This window comes from Lagopus muta, chromosome 18, assembly GCF_023343835.1.
Source record: "Lagopus muta isolate bLagMut1 chromosome 18, bLagMut1 primary, whole genome shotgun sequence".
NCBI classification, from domain to species: Eukaryota; Metazoa; Chordata; class Aves; order Galliformes; family Phasianidae; genus Lagopus; species Lagopus muta.
Genome location: NC_064450.1, coordinates 4,643,384 through 4,662,576, shown reverse-complemented (window position 1 = coordinate 4,662,576; position 19,193 = coordinate 4,643,384). Strand labels below are relative to the sequence as shown.

The window sequence follows — 19,193 nt, the reverse complement described above, 5'->3', positions numbered from 1 at the left end:
GTATGGGGGCAACTTCTTAAAGAGTGCAGAGGTGTAGCAGGGTGTCTTACGAGCACTGAAGTGTTTGACAGTCTCTCAGGCCCGGCAGTTCACTTAGATGGATGAGATTTTATTGCTATGCCAATTTTCATCCCATTACCTCTGTGGGCCAACTATATGGAACTGCAGCCCAACTGGAGGGGTAACCAGAATTTGAGGCAAAGCACAGTGGGGTTTCAGAAGTTGGGAACTGGGCAGGTTGATCAGAATACACTCCTGGGAAGGAGTGCATGGAAATGGTTATTTTTGCCCTGGATTCTCGCTTGGAGGCTGATCAAGTATTTAAACAGCTTCTTTTACCATGTTGGTTGGAATTTGCAGGCTTGTGATGCTTGGAAAAAGGAGGCAGAGGAAGCAAACGATCGCGCCAACACAGCTAACATGGAATGTGAACTGGCTCGGGAGCAGAGGGAAGCCTTGGAACTGCAAGTGAAGAAACTACAGGAGGAGCTGGAGAGGATCCACACAGGCCAGGACCCTCAGTTTCTGCGCTCCTTCTCTGACCTGGAAACCCTCTCACTCTCTTCACTTTACACCCTCCAGAAGCAGTTGCGGGCAAACCTGGAGAAGGTCGATAAGGTGAGTGGCAGGGCTCTGCAGGGGATGGCTTTGCTGCCTCTGCTCCTACTGATAGCAGCTGCCCTGCTTTTCTGTACTACTGCCAGCAATCAGCAGCCTATCGAAGCAGTTCTATGTGAACGTAGCCAATGTGAGTTCTAGGAAAATAGCTACCTCTTCTCTGTACCTAAGGAGACAGAATTTCAGTCGATCAGAACTGCTCTGATCCTGATGCTCCTACAGGAGGGCATCGTGCTGCACTGCAAGGCGAACGGGTGTTGCGTTTCCCCAGCCCGTGCAGCACGTGCCCCTGTTGTTTTCCCCATTCAACGCTTACGTTTTGCCCTGTGCTGGTCTCTCGCAGGCAGTATTTCAGATGCAGTCAGTGAAATGCCTTAAGTGTCAGGAGGAGAACCGCGTGGTGTTACCGTGCCAACACGCCGTGCTGTGCGAGACGTGCGCCGAGGAGGGCGAGTGCCCCATCTGCCACCCCAACAGGCCCCACGCCCTGCAGTCGTGACCTTCCCAGGACGTTTGTTCTGATCATATCATAGAACTTTTTAACTTTATACGTACGTACATATATATGTATGTGTACATATATATATGTATGTGTAGATATATCTATGTATGTGTGTATGTGCGTGTCTGTGTATGTGTGTATATGCACACGCACGCACGTACCCGCAGAAAACAGAAATTAGTTGCAGAGCACTTTTTAATATTTTACATCCCGTATCTAAACTGCCCCTCACCCGTGCCCCACTAATTCTAACTCTTGAGGAACTTTGAGAGCTGTTTTTAATACAGATCAAAGGGCCGTTTGCAAAGAGTCTGCGTTTCTCCTCTTTTCTATTTAGGTGATAACAAATTTTTGACTATTTCCAGAAGGATTTAGAGTGGGCAAGAGGGGCTTCCACGTGCTTTCCAGAGGAAAGAGTTGAGATCGTGGGGAGGATCGAGGTGCATTGAAATGACTGTTTCACGTCTTCGGTCTCCCTGCTCTTTCACTGACCCAGCTTGGTTAAAGCCGTCCTCCCCGATGGAAGCTCTGCTGGGTCCCTGCCTGGTGGGCCTCACGTTGCTGATCTCTGAATGTGCAGAAACTTTGTCTGTCGTTTAAAACAGCAAAGTTCACTTTTTAAAGTTTTTTACACTCTTTGTATATTTATATGAAAAGAAGAAAAGGGGGGAAAAAATATATATTGTACCTAAAGCAAGCCAGGCCCCCAGATTCAGTGACCAGTAATCATTGCTGATACAGCTAACGTTGCAGGTTTGAGCAGCCTTTCAGTCATCATCCTTGTGTCAGCTGAAGCCCTTTGTGAAAGGGAAATGGATACACAGGTTAGTTCTCTGCAGACACCCCTTTATTTAGTGGCTGCCTGAAGAATTTGTACCGCTTCAGACCAGATTGGTTTTCTTTTAGCCACAGAGACCTCTTTTGTAGTCACTGCTGGATCACGTGAAACAATTCCAGGCACAGTCTAAGGACTCTTTTTTAACTGTTTGGACAGAGTTGGCATTCCCTGTTTCAGCAGCTCAGGGGTGAACCGTGGGCTGCTAAATCCAGAAGCCTCATGCCAGCCTGTGGTGAGAGAGAGCCCTGCATGGAACCAACTGCTGATAAATCAATTGCAGCTGGAGGCTGGAGCTGGAGAGGAACGTACATTCCTTGCTTTCTGCTGCTCCTAGGTGGGGATGCTTCTTCCTGCTCATCACTGTGGCACAAAACACAGTGCGTGTTACCACTGAAGCTTATGAACACAGCCACTGTTTGTATGTGCATATGAAAGTGTTGATGGGGAAACTCTAAAGCTGGTTGGTCTCGTGATGCCCTGTTTTTCGTGTTAGTAATGTTACAGAGAGGAGGGAGCTAGAAAGGAAGAGGACTTTAATTCAAATTCTCATTTAAGTGTTCAGAACTCACGAGCCGCTCTCTGTGGTGCTGTGATTGGTAGCAGTGTGGAGGTGGCTGTGTGTGGCTGTGTGCAGGCTGGGGTGCTGAACCAGCCAGCTCAGAGCAGAAGGAAGCATCTCCATCAGAGGGACGTGACTGCAGGGCTCCGCAGCCCTCTCGCTCTCCTTCCTCCCACCTCAGCCTCCATTCCTGAGCACAGGCCTTTCCACCGCCCTCCTGTAGCTCTCACTGGTGTCTCTGACCTGCTGAGTTTGTTTCGGGCTGTTGTCCCCAAACACCACCTGCAAAAAGAGCTCAGGGACTTTCTCCTCGTTAGGATCCTCTTTGTGTTTGAATTTAATCTCTCAGATCATTTCAGAAAAGGCAAAGGAGGAAATCCCTCAGACCAGTCCAACACGAGCCACGCTGTCCGGTGCTCTTCTTTATAGGGAAAAGAAATGCCTCCAGCTTAGACCTGCCAGCAGCTGAGCTTTCCCATGACATCCTTTACCAGCGCATCCATTGGGTTTTCCCCTCGGGTGGATTGCAGTAACCTGCTGGGATCTCAACCAGAAGGCTGCTCCGTTCTCTCAGTCCTGTTGCTTTGTGCAGGGATGCTGCCTGCGCTGCCCCTCCCAGCCCTTGGGAAAGCACTGGAACCTCCAGCAGCCCACTGTTGTTGTAGGAGCACCCAAATCATTACCAGAGCCTCTCAGAAAGCTTCCTATTTTAACACAAAGACATAATTAGGTTTGCTTCTGTAATTCCACCTTTCCTTTGTATGGGAAGGGTTAATATGCATTCCCAGATGATCTCCTAAGTACAGCTCTGTGTAGTTCTTTTGTTTTGTTTTTCCCATTAACGTGTTGGGTTTTTTTGGTTTTTTTTTTTTGTAAAAATGCTCTTTTTTCCCCCCATGTGTATTTTATTGTAACTAGCATCAGTTTTTTAATTTTTTTTAATTTTAAATGGAGAGACACTGTTGGGTGAACATAGTGGCTATGTTGTTTGGTTATATAGCCTTCGAATGTCTGTGCCATGGGGCAGCACATCTGCCTCGGTCTGATCTTAAGGAAAGACCTTTTATTAAAATATGTGAACATTTCTCTTTTTTTTTTTTTTCTTTTTTTTTTTGGAGCAAAAAGGAAGGGGAGGGAGAGGAGTGGGGGGAGAAGGAAGAAGCCCGATGAAGATATATATTTAAAAAGTATTTTTTTTTTAAATCTAAATTAAATAATAGGAAATAAACCCTTGATTCAGGTCTCTGATATTCCGAAGAGGCAGAGCCCAGCAGCCTGCTTTGCTTTTCATGCTGTCCCCTTCAGCTGAGACTGGCCTGCTGTGTGCCCGTAGGATCTATGGGGAGGTGATGCTTGCCCTTGGTCCCCATGGGGCTTCCACAGAGGGGCATAAGGAACATTCCAGACCACAGTAAGCGTGTTTCTGTTGTTTTGTTTTGTTTTCCCCCCCCTTTTCAAAAGGTAAAACAATTTCTCTCTTTTAAAACTGATACCGAAGGACCAAAGAAATCTAAGCTTATGGGTGGCCGTTGCATTTTACCTTCCCTGTCCCCATGCCCTGCCATGGCCCCAGCTCAGCCCTCTCCTTGCACAGCCTGTCAGCTCTTCTCTTTCCTCCGGTGCTTGGAGAAACACTTCTTAAATCGAGGTCTTTATGAGTTTGTTTGCTGCTTTATAAACAAAGTATCTGAAATGTGAATGATTTTCTTATGCAGCCGGTGGGAAAGAGGAGGTCAGCTTTGTGAGCTGAGCAGCATTTGCTGCCTGAGGCAGGGCAGGACAGGGGAAGGCAGCGTGGTGCCCCGGGCCATCAACCATCCTCCCAGCACTGCGTTGTGGCTTCAGAGCTTTGCAGCCATCCTCTGCGTGCTGTGGTAAGACTTTGTACAGAGCAACCTGGTGCTATGAGGTGTGCAGCCCCTCTCACGTACTGTTGAGCTTCTGGCCGAGGCAGGAGCTCCCTGTTCCGAGCTGTGCAGCAATCCAGCAGAACCAAGGGCAGCAGGGCTGGCTCCATGTGATCCCTGCCCGGTGCTGCCCGTGCACACAGGCTCCCTGGTGGAGATGGACTTTTTCCCCCTTTGGGAAGCGTTGACCTCGGTGATGCTTCTCAGCTGAGAGCTGGGGGGAGGAGGGGAGCCTGGCTTGTGTTGTGAAAGCACAGTATCTTAAAGGTCAATAAGCTTTTACTTCGTTATAGCGAAACAATATAGAAGCAGATGGCTTGAGACAACGATCTCCTGGGTAGAGAGATACCAAGAAAACAAAGCTGTAGCTGCAGAGGGGGCTGAGAGGTGTGGGGAGCTGCAGTTCAGGGCCCCTGAGCTCAGCCCCAGGCAGGCAGCAATGCGGCACAGCACGGAGCTCCCCTTGAGCAGCCCCCAAAGCTTTGTGCTCTCTGTGCTCTGAACCTGAGCCACGTGTGAGGCAGCCTTTCGTGCCGAACGGACTCAGTAAAGCCATTGCTGTTCCTCTCTCTCTCTCTGTCTCCTTTTCCCCCATCTGAGAAGGAAGAATATCACCAGTGTTTTCCTTTATCCTTGGAGCGATGGCCAACAGCAGCCTCGCCGTTAGCGCCGTATCGCGCGGTGTTTCTTTCCAAGTGAAGTATTCCTGCAACCACTGACTGCAGTGGAGAGATTTCTGGGGCTTCCCCACTCCGTAGCTTCCAATGTTAAAACAAAATAAGTACAGTATACATTAAAAGAAATAATAATAAGAATAACACACACTGCAGTATTTCTGGTGGCGATTCGTGGCCCAGCTCCTCCTCACCACCCCCGGGAGGATGGAGCTGGGCAGGAACGCCCCGAGTCCGTGTAGAAGTTGGCAGAATGGTGATCAATGGTGTGTAAACGTGTTGTTGATTCCATGTATAGAACTGTGATTTCAACTGTCGTTTCTCTCGTACTCTGTAAATATGTGTTTTGGCTGTCGGAAATCTGGTTTAGACTCTTTTCTTGGCAGAATGAACTTGCATGTGGGGCTGGAAAGATCTCAATCTGTGTCACAGTTTCCAAGGGCAGGATGGATTTTTTTTTTTTTCTTTTTTTTTTTTTTTTTAGAGGACAATAAATTTTTATTTTTTTGCTAAGAAAAAATAAGAAAAAAAAAAACAAAAAAGAGAAGCAAAATAAAGCAGTGTGTGTGTGTGTGTGGTGTGTGTGTGTGTGTCCATGTGTGCATGCAGCACGGCCCCTCCGTGGCCATCGATGGGGGGAACAGAGCAGGGGGGAGGGGGGGTCTGTGCCATCACAGCACGTTGCTCCCCTGGACCAGGAATGCTTTGTTCCCCTGCTCCCTCCTGCATTGACCCCCTCACTGTGGGGCTGCTCTTTAGGATAAGGGGGAGCCGGTGGGGTTAGGTGAGGCAGACCCTTTGGAAGTGGCACAACCACAGATCCAGATGGGTTTTGTCCCCCACGTTGTTGCTCAGGCTGGGAGTGAGGTGATCAGAGCCCCTGTGGTCACGGTTTTGCTGTCTATGGCACTGGACATAACATTGCTCTCTTCAAGTGTCCAAGAATGAGCTTTTATTTAAGGCTGCATTCACTGCTTATTGTTCTACAAGCACAGCACTCATCCGAATCGCCCCATTAAGGACTGTTAGTAATGTGACAGCATCGTGTCCCCAGCACAAGTACCAGCATGGGACGGCATCCCCTCCACAAGCAGAGACCCTTCTTCACATCCCACTGCTGCACTGTGCTGCTCTGCAGAGCTGCGTCCCCAACACGGGGACAGAAGCAAGTGACTGCAGTGAGCAAATGGCTGCTTTAATCCCTCGGTCAAGCCTGGCCATGGCAGTCAGCACCAAAGGAGCTTTGTTTCCACCCCCATAGACAGCTTGACCTCAATTGCCTGCAGAGGAGCCACAGGCAGGAGGGTGATGCTTTTAATTCCCCTGCAAACAGGGACCCTATGAGCTTGGCAGGGGCTGCCTGGGGGAGAGCTCTGGGTTTGTAATTAGTTTAATTGCAGCTAAAAAAAACCAAGCACATACAGTTAGCAGCCAGCTGCCTGCTGGGTGTTGCAGCTCTCACACCTGGGAATCCCAGGGGTGTTCTGGAGCCAGAAGCATGCAGCTGCTTAGCACAGGCTTGGGGTGATGCTAGGCTCTGGTTCTGGTGTTTCAGAGCCCCAGTTGCAGCTCAGTGTGGTACCCAGTATTGCTGCTGTCCGAGCACTGCTGGGTGCTGGGAGCTCTGCAGGGATGCTTGCTGACTTGGTGCATTACAGCCTGTGACCCCTGCAAAGGGAAACCCTCACCCCTCAGAGCCCCAGCAGACAATGTGGCAGGTGCTGCTTTATTACCCTGCACCGCCTTCTCCCACCTGCCACGAAGGCTGAGCCGGCACACCTGCTGGCTTTTAATTTAAAATAGAAGGAAAAAAGAGACAACCAAGGAGGCAGCCCTGCACTGATGTTACTGCCCCATGCAGAGCCCTGGGGACATGGCTCTGTGTTAGTGTTAGTCTGCAGGGAGATCCCCATCCACCCCAGGACCCTCCTGAGCCCCATGGGGGGCAGTGCTGGGGACAAGGATCCCATTCTGGACCCCCACATTTAGGCCCCTCTGCTCCTCATGCTGTCTCCTTGGACTGCTTGGCTCGCTGCTTGCGCAGCTTGACGAAGGCCTGGGCCTCCTTGTCTCCCTTCCTGCACTCCAGCAGCTGAAGGATCTCATCTCCTAGAGGGGAAAAAAGGGGAGCAATGTGGGGTGGGGAGGACGCACGGTGGGGGGTTGGTTGTGGGGGTGAGATCCCACCCCCCGTACCGCCAGGTTTGGGGTGGGTGAGGGGGAGGCGTGTTTGGGGCACCCAGCCCATGTCAGCCCGGTCCTCATCAGCATCCAGGCCCGGCACGTGGCACAGTGGGAAGAAAGCTTCTCCCTCCAGGTCGTTGGCACCCAGAGTGTCGTAGTCGAAGACAGTGAGCAGGAGACAAGCCCCGTCCTGGCGGCATTTCTCAGAGGGGATGAGGCTATGGGGTGGGACACACGGGGACATCTCATCCCGTCATTCATTCCCCCCATTTTGGAGCTGTGGGGTGGAAGCCCATAGGACACCCCCATTTCCCCTGCTGTGTGTCAACCTCTTTCCCCAGCGTCAGCCCAAGGAGAGGGGACAGGAGGTGAAAACCCACCGCAGGACCCACATCTGTGGGGTAGGGATGGGGAGGTGGGGGCTGCTGGGTGCTGAGTTCTACGTACAACTCGAAGGCTTCATCGAAGAGGGGGTGCAGCTCATTCCTCTTGCACTGGGTGCTGCGGGCCACCACCTCAGGAAACTCATGCCGGGGCTCCAGGGTGAGCTGCACGAAGGGGTCACTGGAGCCTGGCAGGGTACAGCCATCAGCCCTCTGTTTATGGGGCATCCTGGGCATCATCCAGAGCACCCGGCCCTGCAAGGGGGCTGAGACATCCCTGCCTGGCCCAGGGTGACTCCATACAGCGAAATAATCCCCTTCTTCCCTCAGCAGACCCTGGTTTGCAGCCCTGTGCTCTCACCGTTGGAGTCCAAGGGGATGAGGTTGGCAGCATTGAGCACCTCCACGCGCAGCTTCTGCTCCGAAGGGCGGTACAGCGCTTTGATGGTCACAGCCCCGTACTTCTCTGAGCTGATGCCCAGCTGCACGGCATGGTAGAGGGAGCGTTATGGGGACCTGGGGGCATCCTCCCAGGTGCCACAGAGCCCAGCACTGGGATAAAACCTCTGCTGACAGGGCAAGGACAGAGGGAGGCCGTGGGCAGGCTGTGTGGGGGGCCCTGACTCCCACCTGCTCCTGGATCCTGTTGCTGAAGTACTTCTGGATGAGCTTGCGGCTGGTGGAGGAGCAGAGGGCCAGGCGGCTCTCCAGTGACTGCAGAGAGGATAAGGGGTGACTATCAAGGTCTGCAGCCTTGGGGACACCCCTCTGCATAGAACATCCAAAGGACATCCTGGCCCCCCCCAGCACCATACCAGGAAGGCAGTGCTGTGCAGGGTGTCCAGAGGCAGCCCGCAGCCCTCAGCATGGAAGCACAGCTCCAGGCTCTGAGGAGGAGAATGCTGTTAGCAGCAACCAGGTGCCCATGCAGGAACCCTCCCCCAGCCCCCCAGGTACCTTCAGGGCACAGTGCAGCTTCCTGCAGTGCTGCACCGAGGGCACCTGTGGGCCAGCAGCCGCTGTCAGCACGGCCAAGGTGTGATGCCAGAGCAGAGCAAGGAGGCTGTGGGGCAAAGGAAGGGGCAGTGAGCTGGGGGATATACAGAGCACACACAGGTAACCAAGCTCACCCCACTGAGCTCAGCCCCACAGCCCCACACCAAGGACGAGGGGCCACCTTTTGAAGTTCTCCTGGACCAGGTGCTCGTTGAGGTACTGCAGCTCTGACTCCAGGAACTTCATGAGAGGGAGGATGGACTGCATAGCAGGAGAGAGGCATTGGGGTGGGCACGGGGTGGGGGGCTGCATTCAGCAGGGCACAGCAGAGGGGTTGGGCCAGGTGCTTACATCCTCAGGCTCCTGAGCATTGCTGGGGGCTGACAGCTCTTGAATGTGCCTGGCGATGCCTGCTTCCAGCTGCCAGGAGAAAAAGCACACAGAGACAATGAGGTTTATTTCCATCCCCTTGGGTTAAACTTCCTCACTTCAGGTCAGGCGCAGGGCAACCTGCGGCAGGTGCTCACCTTGGTGGCCAGGGCTTGCACCACGTCCTGAACCTCATGGTCCAGACAGCAGACGGTGCTGTCGAGCTGATGGTGCAGCGTGTGCTGGATCTGCTGCTGGTCAATGACAGCCCCCATGCGCCGCTCCAGCTGGGCCCAGTCCAGCTGCAATGGCAGCTTCAAGATGAGCAGCCGCAGCTGCTTGATGTTGTTCACCACGATGCAGAGCTGGGGAGGAAGGTCATTACTCAAGTTATCCCTCTGGCTCCAACCCCAACCCCATTTTCATCCTCGTCTCTATCATCCCTCCCACTCTCATCCCTACCCTAATTCCACCCTCATCACTCCTGTCCTCATCCTCATCCCCATCATTTTCATCCCGTTCTCATTACCACCCACATCTCCGTCCTCTTTCCCATCTTCATCCCCACCCTCATCCCTACCACCATTCCCCTCCTCCCCTCTCCCCAAACCCACACGTTTTCCCTCCTGATTTTCCACGATGACAGCCATCAGGTCCAGCTGATCCCCATGAAAGCCAGACCCAGGATACTGGCTGCACATCTGCTCAGGAACAATGGCCAAACCTTGCCTCCCCCTAAGCCCAGTGTCCTGCCCCAGTACCAACCCTGTTGGCTGCTTCACCCTCGTTCTGCTTGCTCAGTGACAGAGCCTCAGCCCTCTCCTTGATGAGCCGGCAATACATCAGGGCGATTTTGCACATATCCTGCATGGTTGAGAAGGAACAAGTGACACCAGCAGGGCAGCACGGAGAAACCCACTATGTTGGCATGGGACACTGGCCCCATTCGTTGGGACCTGACTCTAAAAGTAAGAGGAAACTTCTGCTGCTTGTGTTTGCTCAACCAGTCCCAAGAGCACAAACCTCCACGAGTTTCACCATGATCATGAAGGCTTCCTCAGGATCCGGCCAGTTGAGCTGCTGCCAGGTCTTCACGATCTGGGCGTAGCAGGTGGACAGGTCAACAGTGGACGTGCTGTGCTTGTTGTGCTCCCCGAAGGGCGTCAGCTGGGAGGGCACAGAGCAAAACCAACCCAGTCATCCCCGACTGGAGAGCTGCTCCCTTTGTTTTAGGACCATCACCAGATCTTTCCTACACCCACCCTCAATCTGTGCCATCACCTGACCGCTCTGGGGAATGGAGGAGATGGGAATGCAGCGCCCCAGGCCTTCCCTCATTCTCCATCCCACTGCTGAACAGCAGTGAAGAACAGGGTGAGGAGCCCCTGCCCCCATAGCTGCCTTCCCTCTTTCTGAAGGCCAGAAGAACCAGCTCATAGCATAAGCCAAATCACAGGGAGAGAAACCAGGCTGCAAGAGGGACCTCCGTGGTGGCATCAGTGCCATGAAACAGGCATGGAGGTAAGGACCACAGAGGAGTAAAGAGCCATGGGAAAAAGAACCCACTGGGGGTGTGTGAGGGAGCTGGTGGGACCCCAAATGCTGGGGGAGATTTCTCCTCCTGGGTTACCTGGTCCATCTGCACAGCCCTCTGTGCTCTCTCCAGTGCAATGCTGTAGGCCTTCTGCAGCCACTGAGGCACAGCTTCCTTGAACCACTGGTGGAAATCACTCAGAGCCAAAGGCCCATCTCTGTGGATGGACAAACCAGCTGAGAAACCAGCTTCTTGCAGTGCATGGTGATGGCATGGGGCTTCCAACCCTCCATCATCTCATACACAAGAAACAGAATAAGGAGAAAGACTCCCCTTTTGGATGCCCCCATCAAAACCCACTGAGAAATGAGCATAAAAATCATAGGATGTAGTTGGAAAGGGGCCACCAAGTCCAACTAAGGATCCCAATAAGGATCATCGAGTCCAAGCCTGAAACTCTTCTGATGATGCTCACTCCAACACCAGGCCTGCTCTGGGGTGGAATTAGGGGTGGAGTGAGAGCAAAGGCTTTGGTGTTCTTCCACACTGACTGCTCAGTGCCCCATTCCAGCACCACCCCTCTGGCAGGCTGATACCTCTTTGGGAGGAAGTCCTTCATCTTGTAGAGCTCCTGCAGGTTCAGGTAGAGCTGGAAAAGGCTTTCAGCTGTGGGTTTGGACATGCCAGCATTGACCTCACGCAGCTGCTCCTGGACGTGCTCTGCAACCTGGCAGCGACAATGGGGAGAAGGGCAGCTCATGGGCCACAGGGTTAGGGGGGTCCAGCTGGGAAGGCATGGGCTGTCTGAAGCCATGGGGAGAGGGGCAGCTCACGGCACTCCTTTTCATGTGGCATTTGAGGAGATCTTTTGGGTCAGGCAAATAGACAAATAATGATGGTGACTCTAAGGGAGTGCAGGGGAAGATGGAATTTCTACGGCTTGCTTTCTTCCCAGGCTTGCAACAAGAAGCCAAGCCTGAAGGCTACCTAAAAATCTCAGCCGGGCTTTAGACCTCAGCCCCAGGAGTGCAGAGCAGCCACAGGATCACTCACCAGGCTCTCCAGCTCCAAGTAGGTGATGGAGAAGAGATTCAGCTTCAAGATGCTACAAAGAGAGAAACAGAATCAGGAGCCAGTCCCAACCCAGCAAACCCAGCCCATCCTATTCCATTAGAGAGAGGAGAGCACTGCAGGACAGAACTGGGACCGCTCAATGATCTCCTTTTGCAGGTGGAACCCAAGGACCAGGGAATGAAGCATCAAACTGCCTCATTGCTCTTGGTCCTGTGGAAGGTGGTTGAGGAGGGGTTTGAGCTCCACACCCCACCTGATGAAGAAATTATTCCAGATTCTGTGGCATTGCTGGAGATCTCCTATCACCTCCAAAAGGAGTTTGGCCAAGGCTTTGCCGTTTTCCTCCATGCTCTGAAAAAGAAGGAACAACTCATTTGGGATGCTCAGCGATACTGAAGTGACCTGACCTCCATTTGAAACGGATTCATTTCTATGATCTGTCCTTGTGAGGCAGCAAGCTATCCTTGGATCCACACGTGGAACACTGAGCTTGTAGGGCTGGTCTGAGCACCATCGCTTTGGAGTAGCAGAGGTGGGAACTGACCTTCACCATGGGCTGGAGATGCAGCTTCTTCATGTGGAACCATTCCGTCGTGCCTGACTGCAAGAGAGGAGCCGCAGTGTGACAGCACTGAAGCTGCAGCACCAAGCCAGCCGTGGGGCTTTGCAGGAAGCCAGGTAGGGGTAGGGGGTGGACAGGAGGCCCCGCTACCTTGAGAGCCTCAGAAACCATTTTGGGGAGATCAGGGCTGAGTGTGCACAGCTCTCTGAAAGCTTTCATCTTGCACATCTGGACCAGGACCCTGCAAAAGGGAGAACCGTTGACAAAACCCATCACCAGCCCCTCCAAGACAACACCTCTTCCCCAGGAGGCCCTACACAAACAGTTCTCCCAACAACCAGACTCACCGGAGCAGGGACTGCAGCCTCTCTGTGGACCTCGGGACAGAGAGGGGGAAGATGATGCGATACCTCCGGATGAGGGACACCCCATAGGTCAGCAAGGACTGGAAGGACTCTGCCAGCTCTGCTTTCTGGGGGATGGAAGGGAACACGCTGTTGCGCACGGTGCTGGGACCGTTGAGCCTCATAGAAGAGAGCCCAAGGCTCTTGCTCCTTTCCTGAAGCCCCCAGGAACTGCTCCCCAGAGGGGCTGAGCTGAGTTTTGTGCTGAAAGCTCATTGCTATGCGTGAAATGTTCCAAATCTCAGCACAGGATTCAGATGCCCTGGGAAAACAGGCCATGGGGAGGCAGCAGGAACTGGGTCAGATTTAATAGTCATTGGGCTTGGGACCTAGGCATGGTTGGATAGCAGCAGCTTCTCTGTGATGGGGAACAAATTCCCTGGTCTGTCCCGGTCCCATAACTGTTTCCCATCAGTAATGCCCTGAAGCCCATCCCTGAGGTCTCTGGGCAGCCCCACACCCCACAAGTTCCTGCCCTTCCCTAGAGGGAAATGCAGCCAGCAGGAGATGTGAGGTCACACCTCCCTGTGTCCCACCTGCTCCGGCCGCAGGCGCTCCTGCATCCACTGGTACTCGATGCTGGTGATCTGGTGCAGCAGGCAGCTGCTGTTGAACTCCAGGCTCTGGTACAGCTTGCTGTACGCCAGCCACTGCCTGGGGATTTGGGGAGAGGTTGAGGTGAGCCCCAAGGGGGTGGCACAGGGTGCTCACCAAGGCTGTTACAGCCAGAATGGGGAAATGGAGATGGAATACTCACGCCATGACCTGGTGGAAGTCAGAGAGATCCTTTTGTGTGGCATGCAGGTACAGCACAGTGCTGGCATGTGGGCTCAGCTCCCCGTCCCAGGCGGTGCTGCCGGCCTGCCAGGATGCACAGCTGGGTCAGGAACTCTGCAGTAGGCTGGGAATGTTGTTCATGGGGCCCCAGTCATGGCCAGGCGTCTCCTGACCCCATCACGGTGCAACATGCCAATGTGGCAGCCACCAAGATCATCATCCCCCATCCCATCCCTGCTGCTCCTCTCTCCTTACGGCACCTGGTGCTGCAGGATCTCATGAGACACCAGCTGCTGCAGGAGGTGGCGATGCACGGTGTAGCTCGGCTGCGTCCGGCTGCAGATGGTGGCCCTCTGGAATGAGACAAGGCATGCAAAGCACATGAGCAATAACCATCCCCTGCCCAAGCAGTTGGAGAGCTGGGAACACAGCTGGGGACACAGGGATGCAAACAACGTGGGGTTGGAGACCCCCGTCTGAACTCAAGTCGAAGTGTGAATTGTGTCAATGCCTCTGGTCCCAGAGATGGGACACAGAGGATGGGGATCAGGGGGCGACCCTTCCTGCTGAGGCAATGGTTCCCTCGCTCCTACCTTCTTGTGGGTCAGCAGGAACTGCAGGTGACATTGGCCCCGGTTGGGGTACGTCTCTGTGCACGGCTCCAGTTGGTACCACCGGTCATCCCAGCAGTGCAGGTCCTGTGTATGCAGAGATGAGGTGCAGGGAGCTGTTCCACTGTGCTGGGGACTCGGCATCGCTCCTGGGAGCTGTGCTGCCATGCTGCCACGTCACCTCCCCAGCCTTCACTCACATCCAGGGCTCACCTTCAGACGGAGGACCACATTCCCCAGGAAGTCATCCTGCCCTTTGTCCTTCCGAGCATCCTTAAAGATCCTGGAAGGCAGGAGCAAGAGGATGAAGGGATCCACACAGCCACCAACCGGCTGTGATCCGGACAAAGCAAGGCAATATGGAGACAGCAGAGAACTGCTGCCCTCCCTCCCTTCCTCCAAGGGCATTTAGTGAACCCAGGGAGCAAACACACGATGCCCACAGCCCCACATGGCAGCACGCACCGTTTGAGGCCATGGAGGTCCGTCAGCTCGCCCAGCTTGTGCCGCACTGATTCCACTGTGTCTGAGTCCCTGGGAGCAGAAGCAGCAAGGGAAAGGAATTCATGTGATCAGAGAACATTCCAAGGGGAAATGGAGTCCAAGGGGATTTTTGTGCTTGGAAATGTGTGCAGATCTGAAGGTCACCCCACTGACCCTCCCAGCCCCATGCTGGGAGGCAGAACCCTGCTCCAGCTGTACTCACCACATGTCCAAGTAGAAGCTGGCTGTTTCCATGTCTTCAAACTCCCTGGAAGGAATGGTTAGCAGCACACGTCAGGACAGCGGCCTTTGAGAGGTGGGGATGGAAGTGGAAATAGACAGAGGTGGAAGTGAAGATAGATGGAGGTGGAGATAGAGATGCAGATGGAGATGAGGTGGAAGCGGAGATGGAGAGACGGAGATGTGGAAATGGAGACCCCACCCCACACAGCCTCAGAGCCCTGAGACCCCTTAGTAGCAATGGGAGGAACAGGTGGCAGATTACAGGATAAACGTCTCATCCCACACTGGGTTGAGGGTCTGGCTGATGATTTGGGTGCGATGGATCTGGTCTTCAGGGATGAGGTCCTTGACCACAGCCTTCAGCCTCCTCTTGCTGTTGGGGTGGGCTGGCTCCTGGCTCTTGGACTCGATGCCCAGCAGGCAGTACGGGTCGCTGTACCCTGCGAGAGCCAGCAGTGCTGTCCCCACTGAGAGCAGCAGCTGTACCCTTTCTGCAAAGCCACCCACCCAGCTCTGCTTACCGCTGACGTCTTTACCCAAAATCCCTTTGGCTTCTTTCACGGTTGCTTTCAGACAAAAAATTGGGCTCTGGCAGAGAGAAAAGATTGCTTAACAGAAGGGAAAAGCAGCCACAGTGTTTGCTGCTGGATGCACCCCAGGAGGTGATGCTGCTGCGTGCTCAGCTGGGTGTCACTGACCCCAGGAAACGGATCAGTGCCCCCTGTCACAAACAAGCTCAGTCCCTGCACAGACCTGGGGCATTCCAAACCCAAACACCCAAATCCAGCAGCACCCCAGCACAGAGCCTGCCCTGCTCCATACCTCCAGCTCCTGGACCTGCTGCATGATGGTCCTGTGCTCCTCTGCATCCATGCCAAAAGCCTGTTACAAACATTAGGGCTGGTAACGGATGTGGCCCTGCTGATGGTGGCTGGAGGGCAGCCAAGGACTTTCCAGCTGGAGCAGCAGGAAGGCTGGGAGAGCTCATCAGGGAGAGCCTTCTGAGCGCCCCGGTGCCATCCCCAACCCTGTGGGGTCTTTAGGAATTGCCTACTGAGGGTCCCATGGAGAAGCACCCACCTTCTGCACATAGGCACAGAGCTCCTGGCTGTCAGCAACGTGTTGGGGCTGCGGTTTGCCCAGACGGTGCCGGATGGTGTAAAGCACCTCCTGGTAGAGCAGGGCCAGCTGTGGGGACAGTGCTGTCACATCACTGCCTTTACAGCGGCCTCCCTTATCTTTGCTTGCCCTCCCCCCTCAGTGCACCCAGGGGATGCTGACAGCAGGGTGCTCCTCCTGCACCCAAAGGTGCTCTCCCCCCCCGATGGCCCCAGTGATGGGGAACCCACAGGAACCCACGTGCTCGTACCTCCTGCTTGGAGAAGCGGTGTGAGAGATCCATCTGGAGAAACAAGAGGGGAAGGAGGGATTTCCCATCAGGTCTGGGGGCACAGTGATGGTGGGTAGAGGGGACAGGGTGGGCTTGTCCCAAAAGTGCCATTAAACCCCAATGGCACTTAAGGCAATGAAATGAAAACCATTTTCCTTCCGCCTATCTTCACCTGGGGATGGCGACCCCAGTGGTGCTGTGTGCCATCTGGGGCAGCTCGCAGTGTTTGAGCCCCTCGGGGTGCAGTGGGGTGACTCAAAAACAAACAAAACAACAACAAAACCCCATACTCATATTTTGGAAATGTTTGAAACTCATTTGGTCCTTTCTGTGCTGAGCACGAACACAGATTGAGCTGGGGTGTTCAGGGGGATGGATGAGCCCAACCCAAGACCCGGAATGACCTTGGGATCCTCCTAGTGGGAAAAGAAAAACACCCACTGGATCATCACTGTTTGCTTATGGCAAATCTAGGGCTGCCATAATCCCCTGACCATCTGTGCTGGGTTTTGCTCCACCACCACTGCAGGTTAACACGGGAGCTGCTCCTGCTTATGTGGATAACGGGTGCTGAGCTGGCAGCAGGGAGTTTGTTGTTTTGAGGGCATTCAGTCCTACTTCTTCTCCCTTGGCTCCAGCTCCAGCCCGCTCTGGCCACACGCTCCTCACCCCATTTCTCCACCTGAGCACATTTCCACCATACATCTGCCAGCCCTGCACCCTGCACTCCCACAGCCACTTCGCCCCGAACGCCGTCCCCATCCCACAGCACCTACCTCGGGGTTCTCCTCCTCCCTGGGGAGGCTCCCCATAGGTGCTCCACCAGCAGCCGCCATCCTGGGGCTGTGCTGAGCAGCCACCCCAGCACTGCTCTGCTCAGAGGAAACCACAGCCCCTATCGCATCACGGCTACTGGAGCAGAACGGAAGCGTAGAAGTTGCAGCATGCAGCACCCACAGCTCTGTGGTGCAGGAGTGGGGTGAAGGGAAGGCATCGCATGCAAATTCAGCCATTAATTGTGAGCGAGGGGTTGGGAGAGAGTGGGCAAAAGCTGTCACGGAAGGCAAAAATCATTGGAGGTGAGGAGGACACGCAGCAGTGGCACGGAGGGCCTGGGCTGCTCTGTGCTGGAGTACTTCATGAGCATGGGAGGGGGACCCCACAGAGAGCAGAAGTCGACTCCATGACTGGGTATGGGATATAATGGGATATGCAGCACGGCCCCAAAGCTGTGGGGTGAGAAACTGCAACACACAGATACCCTGCGGCACCCCGAGCAAGTTTGGGCTGGGAACTGATGCAGTCACTGCACACATGGATGGGGACAGCCATGGGGTTTTCCAGGCATCACAGCTCATTGAGCAAAAGAGCAGGAAATGAGTGGGAACCCAGGGCTGCTGATGGCCTTCGTCCATGTAAACACTTCATTTGATTGCAGCATGCAGACTTCTGCACCAGCAGCGCCCTTCCCTCCGATCCCTATTAGAACATCACCCAGGCTGAGCTCAGCATCACATCCTCTCTGCTCCCCACTCTGGCGCTGCCACGTGCTGCTCTTTGTGCTGCTCAGTGCTGGGCTCAGCCCATAGGAATCCTGGATTAGTGTTCCCTTCACCTTGGGCAAGCAGCAGATGGGACACACAGAGGAGGAGGCCCAGCCCAGCCCTACAGACAGAGACGCTGAGCACTGACGTGGGACATCAGCACGGCATGCTGTTCTTATCAGAGTAAAGCAGAGATGCGATGACGTACGGTGCTGCTGGGAAACAAATGCTTTCGTCTCTGAGTTTGGTTTTGGTTGCAAAAGCAAAATCTGTCATAGCAAAGAGCAACTGCAGAGATAAAGGCACAGCAGGCACAGCACCCCCGAGCTGCTCGCACCTCTGCTGCTTCTCACCAGCAGAAAGTTAAGGGCAGAGCAACACCATCCACCCCAGCACCAAGAGCAGCTTCCAGAAGTACCTCAGCTTTCTGCTTAGCAGGGATAACCCCATGGAGCTGAATGCTCCCCACCTGCAGGCAATCTGCAGGACCTTGCACTCCCCTGCTCCCAAAGGTCATTGACAGCAATCAGTGCTGCCCAAACCAGCTCCCCCTGCACACCAGTCCACCCCCACGAGCACAGCCAGGGGCACGCACCACAGATATGCACAATACAGAGCAAGCCCTTCCATCCCCTTTAAAAATAATTCACCCTAAAGGAAAAACCTCTTCCTCTGTAGGCCATAGGGCTACATAAGGCTACAGGCTGCCCTGGAACAAATTGAGTCTATAGTTAATAATAGGGGTTACAGCTGCTGCTTTGGGGTACCAGAGCTAACAGGGCAACGGACAGCAAGAGGCATCGCAGCCTTCAACATTTATCTCATCTCTAGATGTGAACCTGGCACAGAGGGACCCGCGAGCACAAAGCACTGCTGATCTTCCTACCTCTGCACCTGATAATCCTGAAGCCACCGCCTGTCCTTATCTGAAGCTGAGCAGAAACGGGCAAACGGTCAAAAAACTGATTTCAACACACATCCCTCCCTCACTTCTCCTTTTAAACCCCGGCTCCGATGACTGCGCAAACCCTGTGATGGTTTGGCAAACCACGCCGCAAATGGGCAGTGAGGGGAGTGGGAATGGGGTGGAAGGAGCTTTCACAATGAGGGCAGTGTGGGCCCAGCCCCCCCTGCAGCTTCCTGCTGCCCCAGACCCCCCGATGCTGCCTGCCCTGGGTCTGGAGAGACGAGACCTGAGCGAGGCAAAGACAAAATGTAGATAGGCAGCACTTGCTGAGCCAGGCTCACAGCCCAGCTTCAACAGCACAAAGCAAATCAATACCTTTTGCTCCAGGATCCACCTGTCAGCAGTCCATCGTCCCGGGGCAGGCAGGAGGACACAGCAGTGAGCATGACAGCACAGACAGCTCTGAGTACAGTGGGTGCTGCAATACGTTTCCAGCTCAGGCTCAGGAGAGAGCAGCATTTCCAGCTGACTCACCCAGGGTTTGCAGACGGCTGAGTAATGGCAAGCCTGACTGTGGAGAAAACCCTCATCTAAAATTAACTTCCTCACCTCGCGTGGCCTGGCGTTCCAAACC

The 19,193-nt window shown here is 54.1% G+C and overlaps 2 protein-coding genes across 14 annotated transcripts in view; one reads left to right on the top strand and one right to left on the bottom strand.

Moving 5' to 3' along the window:
- UNK (unk zinc finger) overlaps positions 1 to 3,602 on the top strand; it is a 38,707-nt gene extending 35,105 nt beyond the window's left edge. For all 7 annotated transcript variants that reach the window (XM_048964960.1, XM_048964957.1, XM_048964955.1 and 4 more), the window contains 2 exons: positions 361 to 618; positions 962 to 3,602. In XM_048964960.1, coding sequence (XP_048820917.1) covers positions 361 to 618; positions 962 to 1,117 — 414 coding nt within the window. In that variant the 3' untranslated portion in view covers positions 1,118 to 3,602. The remainder of the gene's footprint in view (positions 1 to 360; positions 619 to 961) is intronic.
- Positions 3,603 to 6,946: 3,344 nt separating this feature from the next.
- On the bottom strand, positions 6,947 to 18,990 carry UNC13D (unc-13 homolog D). 7 transcript variants are annotated; one of them, XM_048965089.1, is made up of 33 exons: positions 18,935 to 18,990; positions 18,539 to 18,584; positions 16,088 to 16,120; positions 15,799 to 15,906; positions 15,541 to 15,600; positions 15,240 to 15,306; positions 14,981 to 15,158; positions 14,699 to 14,743; positions 14,458 to 14,526; positions 14,206 to 14,275; positions 13,975 to 14,079; positions 13,642 to 13,734; positions 13,362 to 13,465; positions 13,141 to 13,258; positions 12,548 to 12,672; positions 12,351 to 12,441; positions 12,183 to 12,239; positions 11,892 to 11,989; positions 11,618 to 11,669; positions 11,161 to 11,291; positions 10,661 to 10,781; positions 10,054 to 10,197; positions 9,796 to 9,894; positions 9,189 to 9,395; positions 9,013 to 9,081; positions 8,843 to 8,922; positions 8,623 to 8,728; positions 8,481 to 8,552; positions 8,296 to 8,379; positions 8,027 to 8,147; positions 7,730 to 7,853; positions 7,295 to 7,500; positions 6,947 to 7,207 (listed from the first exon to the last, which is right to left on the bottom strand). In XM_048965089.1, the coding sequence occupies exons 3-33, from the start codon at positions 16,118 to 16,120 to the stop codon at positions 7,101 to 7,103; spliced, it is 3,144 nt and encodes a 1,047-aa protein (XP_048821046.1). In that variant the 5' UTR covers positions 18,539 to 18,584; positions 18,935 to 18,990; the 3' UTR covers positions 6,947 to 7,100. The 7 variants fall into 7 exon arrangements, 5 of the variants coding, with proteins under 5 accessions (XP_048821046.1, XP_048821045.1, XP_048821044.1 ...); XM_048965088.1 differs by lacking the exon at positions 18,935 to 18,990 and having other exon boundaries at positions 18,539 to 18,921; XM_048965087.1 differs by lacking the exons at positions 18,539 to 18,584; positions 18,935 to 18,990 and adding an exon at positions 16,885 to 18,522.
- Between the last annotated feature and the right edge of the window lie 203 nt (positions 18,991 to 19,193).